This window comes from Apium graveolens, chromosome 7 (assembly GCF_009905375.1).
Source record: "Apium graveolens cultivar Ventura chromosome 7, ASM990537v1, whole genome shotgun sequence".
Classification (NCBI taxonomy): Eukaryota; Viridiplantae; Streptophyta; class Magnoliopsida; order Apiales; family Apiaceae; genus Apium; species Apium graveolens.
Genome location: NC_133653.1, coordinates 42,367,792 through 42,379,089, shown reverse-complemented (window position 1 = coordinate 42,379,089; position 11,298 = coordinate 42,367,792). Strand labels below are relative to the sequence as shown.

Sequence of the window (11,298 nt, the reverse complement as noted above, 5' to 3'; positions counted from 1 at the left end):
CTGAAATAAAGTTCTTGGAAACAGACCCATACTTCTCATTTAGCTTAACTAGTTTGGCTTTACTGACGGGTTTGCTCACAGCCGACGGATGATGATTTTCATCAATCGACGAATAACACTTTTTGTTATCCGACGGATGATCCTCATCATCCGTCGAGTCTACATCTGTTAGCAGTCCATCTACCAAATTAGGTTCTAGTTTCTATTTATTCTTTTTCCAGGCTTCATCACAGAAGGACTCGATTTCTTGAACTTTGATGATTTGAGCATGGACATCCCTGGATGTTTTCTATGCCTTAATCACCTCTTGTTCATGCTCGAGCTGCTTCTTCAAAATTTCTTCCTTTTTCAAGGACTCAGTTAATTCCTCCTTAGTAATCTTACACTCAATTCTTAATTTCTCAAAATCAATAAACTGAGACTCAAGCACATTATTCCTCTCACTCAAAAACAAATTGTTTTCTTTGATTTTAGCATTTTCTTTAGTAAGAGACTTAAGTGTAACACGCAAATGATATAACTCTGTAGACATGTCATTAATGGCATCATTACACTCAGCTTTAGATAAATGTGCAAGGTTTGTAGTAATTACCTGATTGCTTGAGGAACTTGTTTCTGTCTCATCAGACTTGGCCATTAGGGCTAGATTAACATAGCTGACATCTTCATCTTCATCCAGACCATCTGCTGCCCAGTCATTTTCTTGTGTAATAAAAGCCCTTTCCTTTTGCTTGAGTAGATCAAAGTATTTTTACTTATAATCCACAGACTCAAACTTTTTCTTACTGGAATCTGACTTCCTACACTCACTGGCAAAATGTCCTGCTAAGCCACATTTAAAATATTTGAATTTTGATTTATCCACCATGTTTCTATTTGGCTTGGCTGCTCCAAAGTTCTTCTTGAACTTGAGCTTGGAAAATCTCCTGGAAAGAAATGCTAGGTGCTCATCAATGTCCTCCATGTCATCTTGGCTCAATGAATCTTTACTTTCTACTGCAAGCCCCTTACCCTTGTTCTCACAGACCCTTGAAGTTGATTCAACAGCTTCCATCTTTACTTCCTTCTCCTTTTCCAACTCAGCAACTAGTGCAATAGATCCTCCTTTCTTCTTTCCTCTCTCCATCCTTTCATCATGCTCTATTTCAAGCTCATAGGTTTTCAGGATGCCATACAGTCTCTCCAAAGTAAACTCCTTATAATCATGTGAGTTTCTTAATGAGACTGTCATTGGTTTCCATTCCTTTGGAAGAGATCTAAGGAATTTCAGATTGGAGTCTTTTGTCTGAAAGACCCTTCCATGCAACTTTATAGCATTTAGTAGTTTCTGAAACCTACTAAAGATGTCAGTGAGAGACTCACTTTCTTCATTATGAAAATGCTCATATTACTGAATCAGGAGCTGCATCTTGTTTTCTCTAACTTGCTCAGTACCATCACAGATGATTTGTATTGTATCCCAGACTTCCTTGACAGTTTTGCAGTTGATAATGTTGTCAAACATATCTCCATCAACTCCATTAAACAGGATATTCATGGCCTTTTTATCCTTCCTGACTTCTTCAATGTCAGGATCAGACCATTCATGCCTTGGCTTGGGAACTGATGGCTCGTTTCCTGTTGCAGCTCTCATTAGAACATGAGGGCCTCTTTCTATGCAGTCCACATAGGCCTCATCTTGAGAAAGCATATGAAGATGCATCTTTACCTTCCAATGATGGTAATTATCTTTATCCAGAAAAGGAATCTTGACTCCAACATCCTTCTTGTTCATCTTGCAGAATTGTTTTGATCTTTAAACTCTTTGTAAGTTAAGAGCTTGCTCTGATACCAATTGTTAGTCCCTTAATAATATGACAAGAATTACAGAAGGGGGGTTGAATGGAATTCTTGAAACTTTTTCTTGAATAAAAATGTTCTAACTCAAATATAAATATAAGTGTATTGATTAGCACAATGTGGAATAAAACTTAAGTGAATCAAAATACAAGTAATTAAAAACAAGAGTCTTTAAAAACTTTCTGGTGGATTTGAATGATTCCACCAGAGATATATATTATATATCGAGAGAACTCTGTGTAATGTTACACAGCTGCTTACAAATGTTGAACTACTGAGAATACAGAGAAATGCTAAGAATTCTGCTTACAAATATTTCACTATTGTTGTATCTCAGATCTATGTTTCTATTTGCTACTTCTTGGTTTATATATTACCAAGATTACAAAGTCAAAAGACAGGATCATTATAAAAACTATCGTGTCTAATGCTTTGCTACTTTGTTCTCTATTACCCAGTTAATAGGCTTCCTCATTTCATTTGCATACACTTCAACGCATGTGACTATGCTGTCACTATCAACTGATATTTGAATTCTTTATCCGTCGAGTACATGATCATCCGTCGATTTTATGATCATCCGTTGATGGCTTCATTGATCATCCGTCGAATGCTATATTGAACATCTGTTGATAGCCATTTGATCATCCGTCGACTGCTTTGTTAATCATCCGTCGGTAGCTATTTTGGCACTTGACTTCAATTCATTTATGCAGAATTAAAGACATCATCTATGTACAATTAATCAACCTATTCTGCATATCTAGTTAAAGTCAACATGACTTATATGCTACTTCAGAATCTATACAAAGGTGTATGCAGAAATGTGATACAGACTCATTATTACATAAGTTACTCACTCGATGGATAATAAGTCATCATCCGTTGGGACTATAATGAGTTATCCGTCGGGACTATAATTCTTATCCGTCGAGTGCTACATTATTTCACTAAGTAAAATCTACTTAGGTGTTTTGTTTAAGTAATCATCAAGTATACAACATATGCACAACAACAGAGCCTACTGGATTCACTTCTGCTCAGTGTCAACAACTAATGGCTATGATTCAGAGCGGCTTCAAAGAGCTTTCTACTGCTCATAATGGAAATTCTTCTCAGTCTCCTAATTGGAATATTAGTGGAAATTCATCTGCTTATCTAGCTGGTAATGTTATCCATTTTGTTTGTCATACTAATAGCAAACAAACTTTAAGTACTGATAAATAGATTCTAGATTCCGGTGCAACTGATCATCTAACACCACACTTTCAGCTTCTCACTGATGTTCATCCAGTTAACTCTGTGTTGCATCTACCTAATGGATATTACACTCATGTCACTCATATAGGCACTGTACATTTGCATACTAATATAGTTCTAATAGGTATTCTTTATGTGCCTAGTTTCAACTATAATCTTCTTTCTATCCCTAAGCTTACTTCTGCAAATTCTTGCAATATATTCTTTAATAAGAATGCTTGCTATATACACGACCATATCTTGAAGAAGACCACAAAGATTGGTGAACTTCAAGAGGGCATGTATCTTCTTCACCATCCTCTTGAGAGTCATGAGCAATTTCCCACAATTTCTTTGTGTTCACAAGCTCAAAAACTTTGTAATTCTGCTATTTCTTCTGTATCAAACATTACTCCGTGGCATTCTCGTTTAGGGCATCCATCTATTTCATCAATGAAATATCTTCCAAACTCAGTGTATCATAATGCTGTTACTTTTAGTAATTGTTATACTTGCCATTTGTCTAAACAAACTAGATTGCAATTTACTGATAGTTCTTCAGTTAGTTCAAATCTATGTGACTTAATACATGTTGATGTATGGGGATCGTATAAGTATAAAACTCATGGAAATTGCAGTTACTTTCTCACAATTATTGAGGACAAATCTCAAGCTACTTGGGAATTTTTGTTTGCCGACAAAACACAAGTTTCTGGTCTGTTAACTCACTTTATTGCTTATGTGCATAAACAATTTGTGTGTCATATTAAAACCATTCATTCTGATAATGGATCAGAATTTTTAAGCTCTACTTTTCAGTCATACCTTGCTGATCTTGGAATTATACATCAACGTAGTTGTACTTATACTCCACAACAAAATGGTGTTGTGGAGCGTAAGCACAAATCTCTTCTAAACACTGCCAGGGCTTTAAGAGTTCAGACTTCATTACATATTACTTTCTGGGGTGACTGCATTCTTGCAGCCACTTATTTGTTGAATAGAACTCCTATTCATAGCCTACAGGGTCTTTCCCTTATCAAGTCTTATTTTCTAAACCACCATTTTATGATCATTTAAGAGTGTTCGTTTCATTGTGCTTTGCCACTAACACTTCTCCACATAAGGATAAGTTTTCCAATAGGGCTTATAGATGCCTATTTCTTGGGTATCTTTTTGCTCAGAAAGGATATCGCGTTATGGATTTGACTACCAAGAAATTTTTATATCCCGAGATGTCCAGTTTCTTGAATCTGTCTTCCCATTTAAAAAAATTTCAACCTGTTCTCCTGCATCTCATTTATTTAACACTGATATCACCATTGATATTGATCTTTTGTCTGATTGCTCCATTGTTCCTGTCTCAACTACTTCTTCTGCATCTGCGGCTCCCACAACTCAAATATCTGAAATAAGTACTTCTCACTCTTCACCTCAACCTACTACGCCTCCTGTTTCACTACCTAATCCACCTCAGCCTATTAGACAAAGTACTCGTGTCCGAGCAATATCAGCAAAATTTCAGGATTTTGTTGGTCTCCCTAACAAATTCAGTTCTTTTGTTCTCATTTTACCCTCTCATTTTTCTGCCTTCACTCCTAAACATCAATATTTTCTTTCAACTATTACTCATGTTCCTGAACCATCCTCATACAAGGTTGCATGTCAGTATCCTATTTGGTGTGAAGCAATGTCTGCAGAACTTGCTGCACTTGAAGCTAATAACACTTGGTCTATTACACCTCTTCCACCTGGAAAAAAGAGTTGTTAGCTGTAAATGGCTATATAAAGTTAAGTTTCATCAAGATGGATTTGTGGAAAGGTATAAGGCTCGATTGGTTGCTCGTGGATTTACCCAAACTGAAGGCCTTGATTATTTTGAAACTTTGAACCTGTTGCAAAAATGACTACCGTACGTGTCTTGTTAACTTTAGTTACTATCAGTAATTGGTCTGTAACTCAGATGGACGTCAATAATGCGTTCTTATATGGTGACTTAGATGAAGAGGTTTACATTTCCATTCCACCCGGCTATTGTTTACCACCTGCTTATGCCAATTATTCATCCAAGGTTCCTTTAGTCTGCAAACTAATCAAGTCTCTTTATGGGCTAAAGCAATCACCTCGAAAAGGGTTCATTAAATTCAAGTCAGTGCTGCTACCTTATGGTTTTACTCAGGCTACATCTGATCATAACTTGTTTATTCTCTCTACTTCTCCTAGTTTTTTGGTTGTACTTGTGTACATTGATGATATTTTAGTGGTTGGTAATGATCAGTCCACCATATCTCAATTTAAGGCTCACTTGGCAAGTCATTTTCTGCTTAAGGACTTGAGGCCAATCAAGTATTTTCTAGGCACTGAGGCTGCTCGGTCAGACAAAGGCATTTACCTAAATCAACATAAGTACACACTTAACATTATTAAGGATGTTGGATTTGAACAAGCTAAGATCGCTACTGTTCCAATTGAGCAGAATCACACACTTCTTAGTGACACCGCTTCTCCTTTTCTGTTTAATGCTGCTCCTTATCGTTGTTTAGTTGGATGTCTTATCTACTTAACCATTACTTGTCCAGATTTATCCTATGTAGTACATGTTTTGTCTCAGTTCTTGTCATCGCTTCCTCAATGTCATTTGGATGCTGTTTATTGTGTGGTTCGTTATTTGAAAGACACTCTGGGTCAGGGTCTTTTGTTATCTGCTACTAGTTCTATGACACTTACAGCTTATGCTGATTCTGATTCTGATTAGGAAGGATGTCCTCTTTCATGTCAATCACTTACTGGGTATTGTGTCGCGTTGGGTTCTTCTTTGCTGTCCTAGAAATCTAAAAAACAACCAACATTTTCTCGCTTTTCAGCTGAGGCTGAATATCGTGCTTTAGCCGATGTCTGTTGTGAAGTGACTTGGCTTGTTAATCTGTTTGTTGAATTAGGCTGCTCTAATCTACAACCCGTTACTTTGTTCTGTAATAATAAATCTATAATGTATATTGCTGCAAATCTGGTATTTCATAAGCGGACAAAGCATATTGACATTGATTGTAATCTTGTTCGTGAAAAACTTCAAAAAGGTCTTATTGCTACTGCCTATGTTGCCTCCAAAGAACAACCGGCTGATCTTTTAACCACTACTAGAAATATGGGATCAGACATCGGTTCTGAACCGATGTTAAAAAAAAACTAAACCGATGTCTTCGCGTGTGATGTTAAATGTCATGAGCCTTTGACATCGGTTCACAGCCGATGTCTATTACAGTGCTATACATCGGTTTTAAGAATAATTCTGATGTCTTTGCAACAAATTTCAGCTTATATTACAGTATTTCTAGGTGAATATGAGTATATTATGGGGTAATTATCCATTAAAACATGAAACCTACAAGCTCTAAAAAACATTTTTTTTAAATCTTTCGAACAAACCGATGTGAAAGTCTAGATCAGATATATAAAATAAGCACAATTAAATAAAATATGCTCACATCATATATATAGCAAATCCTTAAATCCGTACGATTAAATTACCAAAACTAACAACAAAACACATTATATAAAATGCAAAGAACTTTAAAAATTGTTTTCCACTACACCATAACATTAAAGCACAAAATCCCACGAGGAATCAAGAAACCCCATCTCAAACACACTTACACACACATTCCAAGAAACACACACTAAACACCTGCCCTTTTCCAAAACCACGTACCTTATTATACTACTGAGTTGAGTTTGCAGAGAGAGGCCGGGAGAGACTGAGAGAGATTGGGAGAGATGAGAGAGAAACTACATAAGCTGAATAGTAACGCAAGAGAAACTACGTACCTTATTATGCTGTCTACCTCCAGATACTAGCTCTAACCTCCAGATACTAGCTCAATTTCAAGTTTAATTTGCTCTAATTTGAAGCTCCAAATCTTGAATTAGAATTGGGGCTAAAATTAGGATTTCGGAGAAAAGAGAGAAAAGACGGTTAACAGAGACTAAGGTAAGAAGAGAGAAGAAAGGTAAGAAGACTAAGAGAGAAGGAGGGAAGAGACGAGAGAGACGAGAGAGGCAAGGGTCGGGGAGAAATGAGAGGGTCGCGGGAGGTTTTTTGGAAAAGGGGGGGAAAATATGTTAAGTGAATTTTTTGTTAAAATTAAAGGGGGAAGTGTACTGAAAAGCGGGGGGAGTTAAGTAATTTTTTTTTTTTAAAGGCCATAGACAACGGTTAACAAAATGAACCGATGTTAAAGTTAAAAACATATTTGTAGCCTTTTTAATTTCTGAAGATAGACAACGGCTACTAAGTGAAACCGATGTCAATATGCGTATTCAACATCGCTTTTTACAAAATCGATGTTAAACCGCATTTTAACATCGGGTGCATTACATGCCGATATCTAAGGACCGATGTCTTATCTACTATTTCTAGTAGTGAACTAAGGCTATTCCTTCATAGCACAAGCTTGGTGTGCTCAATCTTTTCCCACACTCAAGCTTGAGGGGGGATGATGAGACTATACAAGTCAACCATCAAAGGCAGCAAGATCAGTCAACAAGTCAATCAACAAAATTAACAACTACTCTTGTAGAAGATTAGTTAGTTATAACAGCTGTCAATTAGTTGTCTATTTTCTGTACTATAAGTGAGGAACATATACTCCGGAGGATAAAAAGAAGCTTAGCTGCTAAGATTCAAATGATAGGTAAAAAGAACTTATCTCACATTCATTCAATAAAAGAAAGAATCTTCTTCTTCATATTTCTTGAGCTCCATTAATGGAGTTGACAGGTGTGCCAAATTATAAATTCTCTAGATTAACGGCAATGATCATAGAGGTCAGGAGGGGGCTCAAACCCCCTAAGCCCCCACCCCTACCTTTGTTAACTATCGCCAATTTCCATTATTTTTCCATGGACGCTAATCTTCATAGTACACTACAACCAGGAACGGGTTTAAGGGGGAGCATGAGGTGGCCATGGTACCCCAAAACCTCCTCCAAGAACTATATTGTTCTATTTAATGAATACAAGTTGATTATATAATGTATTTGGTCCCCCATACTTATAAATCTTGATGTTCTCCCTAACATATTCACAAATTTCACAAATTTTTGCATTTCGTACACATAAATCGATAGTACAGTTCTTGGAAACCTAGAATGTCACATGAATTTTTATCTTCAAAAATTTTGTTCAATGTTCATCCCTTCCTGTACTGTTCTATACAATTACGGCTCGTATTGTCCCACAGTTATCTTTTTGTTTCTTTGAAAAAACTAGAGGAATTTAAGAAAATGTGATGTCTTCAGATGGGCATCTGAGTTTGGACTAAATGGGCCTGTATCGCAAGACTTTTGGTTGTGTTACTAAATCAATATTTAGTTAATGTTCTTTCTTTCTTTTTTGGCTAAGAGCTGTTATTCTGTTAATGTTGCACAAGTATAATTCTGCATTTTTTAGGTTACGCAGTGATGTGTACAGTGTACGCAAAGCAATTGTGTTCTTGACAGTCTGTGATGCTTCAAAGTCTATGATCTTAACTTACACTCTGACCAGCTAACTTACACTCTGACCAGCTTATGTACACAAAATTAACACTTCTGTCTTTAAAAATCGACATGAACCTGAAATATATCCCAATTTTTCATTTGTTTGTTCTTCCCCGGTGGTTGGGGCTGGGTATTCGGTTGCGTTTAGCAGCTATGTCTAATTGACTGGTCATGAAGATATGTACATAATTTTTCACTAGCTAGCCATGCCTTTTATATTTAGTCACAAGAAACCAATTGACTTGCGGTTGTTTTTGTGATATTGCAATTAGAAATTGTCATGTGTTCCAAAATAAATCAGCTCATTGATCATTTTTATCTAGCTGACATATGAAAGGAATATATTCTTTTCATACAAATGAAATATGCCATGTATTGTAAAATTAATCACTTGAAACTTCATTAACGGGTGGGATTAGATGTACATTGTACATGCAGTTTTGCATGTGAAAACATGTCTGCATACACTCTTTTATAGACCTATTTTTAAAGAGACCCTTATAAGATTAAACAAGAAAGGGTTTTGTATTGTACTATAACAGTAGGTCAAATAGGACATCAATACTGGTAGTTACTCAAGTAATTCAAGAATGGAAATCGTAAGTACTGAGCAGAATAAGTCACTTGATGTTTGTGTTGCTAGTGGCAGCCGCCACAACAGAAGGTTGTCCTCGTCCACGGGAAGAAGATTAAGAGTACCGCCCTTCTTAAACAAGGTTTATGAGTTTGTGGATGATCCGGATACCGATGCCATAATCTCTTGGTCTTCTGGTGGAACTAGGTTTACAGTCTGGGATCATCATGTGTTTTCGAGACAGATCCTTCCCAGATATTTCAGGCATGATGTTTTCTCAAGTTTCGTTTACCAACTCAACAACTATGTGAGTACAAACTTCTTGACTGCAGTTGTGTTCTTTTTGTTTCTTCATATTATTAGCTTAGAGTTCACGAGTGTGCTTGCTTTCTTGCATCTTAAATAACATTGCATATGTTGTGTATTGGTTTTGATCCTAAACATTTAAAATGTACAAGTGAGAAATGATTTAATGAAAATTATGTTGCTTGATATTGTAAACTAAAATGCTATCAATAATTCGGGGCCAAAAAAATTGTCTTGATAAATCAGAGCATTATTGCAATGAACCAAGTGTCTAATTCTTCGCGCTTCCTTCTTAGGTATGCATATCTATATGTGTAAATTTATTAATAATTTAGTTGTGTTGTAATGTGGATCAAAGGGTTTCAAAAAGACAAGCTGGGATTTTTGGGAATATGAAAACCAATGGTTTCAACAAGGGAAAGAGAATTTGCTTCTGAACATCAAGAGGAAAAACGACACCAATTCTCTGGCCATTAAGAGAAGCAGGGCAGCAAAGGGTTCGCTTGACGCGGAAACTCTGATTATTGAGAATCTTGTAAAGAAACAAGAAATTATGGAGAAGCAGATACACAGCTTGATTAAGCAGCAAAAGATCGTAATTTCAATGCTTGGTGCATTTGTTCCAAAATACGCTCAACAGATGGTGCAGAATGGTGCAGAAAATAACGCAATGGTTGCAACTCAAAGCAGGGCAAATGAGGACGTCTTGGTATTTGGTAGAGAACGTGAAAATACTGCTCAACAAAACCTGATCTCTTTTGGTGATTCGGGTAATCTTGTCAAAAACCAGGAATGTAATATAGATGCAGGGAATTGTGTCCCGTCTTCGAGTTCCTGCTTGTGGAGCCTAATGGCTGTTGATGACAATCATGAACAAGCGGAGCTAGCATTTCAACATTCCAGCATGGAGTTTGAAGATCTGATGACGCCGACTGAGCAATGGGGATACTTGGGAGAGTTTATGTCCGAAATGGAGTTTCAAGAAACAAAAGCTGAAATCGAAACAAAGCCTGCACTTCTACAGGTACATTATCATCTTCCTACACATTTCTAATCTTCTTTTATTTGGTATAGGTTTACATTTAATTTTGTGACATTATAAATCATATATCTTTCATTTGTGTCGCAGGGAGAAGAAAAGAAGCTGGTGTAGATGGAGGTTTCCTAAACTTACAAGAAGCATCAGCAGCATACAGTGTATCTACTTGGCAAATGTATTTACCATCTATTAGTTAGTCTCATGTTTCATATCTTTATTAATTAGAGTAGCTCAACTGTGTCAACATAATTATTGGGGCGGGGACGAACGCACTCCTGTTCTAGCGGTATCTCATTTGATGCCTTTACGATAAATGTTTATGTGCACTTCTGTTATGCAAACTTATGGGGTCTTTCTTTGACAGAGATTATCACAGATCATTCATATTTCATTATACTCGATCTGGGCCTTTCTTTTATAAAAAGCATGTCTTAATTAAATTTGTAAGCTTGGGCCTTTTTCCAAAGCTCAAGTTTAGGCAGTTGGGTGATGACGCAATGAGTGGGCTCAGATTAAGATAAGTGATTTGAGCTTGTTTGGCCAATCACTTATATAAATTATAATTGACTTACCCCGCGTAAAAATTTATCAAGAATTGTTAGTCGATCCAACTAGGTCTGTCAACAGAGAGAAAATTTAATTCGACCCAATTCGATCCGAGATTATTTTAGGGGATATAGATTGACCTATTAAAAATTTAATTTAGAATCCGATCCGATAAAAAAAATCTAATTATAAATGGAGCGGATATGAATTTAGGTCGA

The 11,298-nt window shown here is 36.4% G+C and overlaps 1 protein-coding gene across 1 annotated transcript; it reads left to right on the top strand.

Moving 5' to 3' along the window:
• The first annotated feature begins 9,088 nt into the window (after positions 1-9,088).
• On the top strand, positions 9,089-10,928 carry LOC141675242 (heat stress transcription factor A-1a-like). Its single transcript, XM_074481955.1, has 3 exons — positions 9,089-9,496; positions 9,854-10,519; positions 10,625-10,928. The coding sequence occupies exons 1-3, from the start codon at positions 9,206-9,208 to the stop codon at positions 10,646-10,648; spliced, it is 981 nt and encodes a 326-aa protein (XP_074338056.1). The 5' UTR covers positions 9,089-9,205; the 3' UTR covers positions 10,649-10,928.
• Positions 10,929-11,298: the final 370 nt, after the last annotated feature.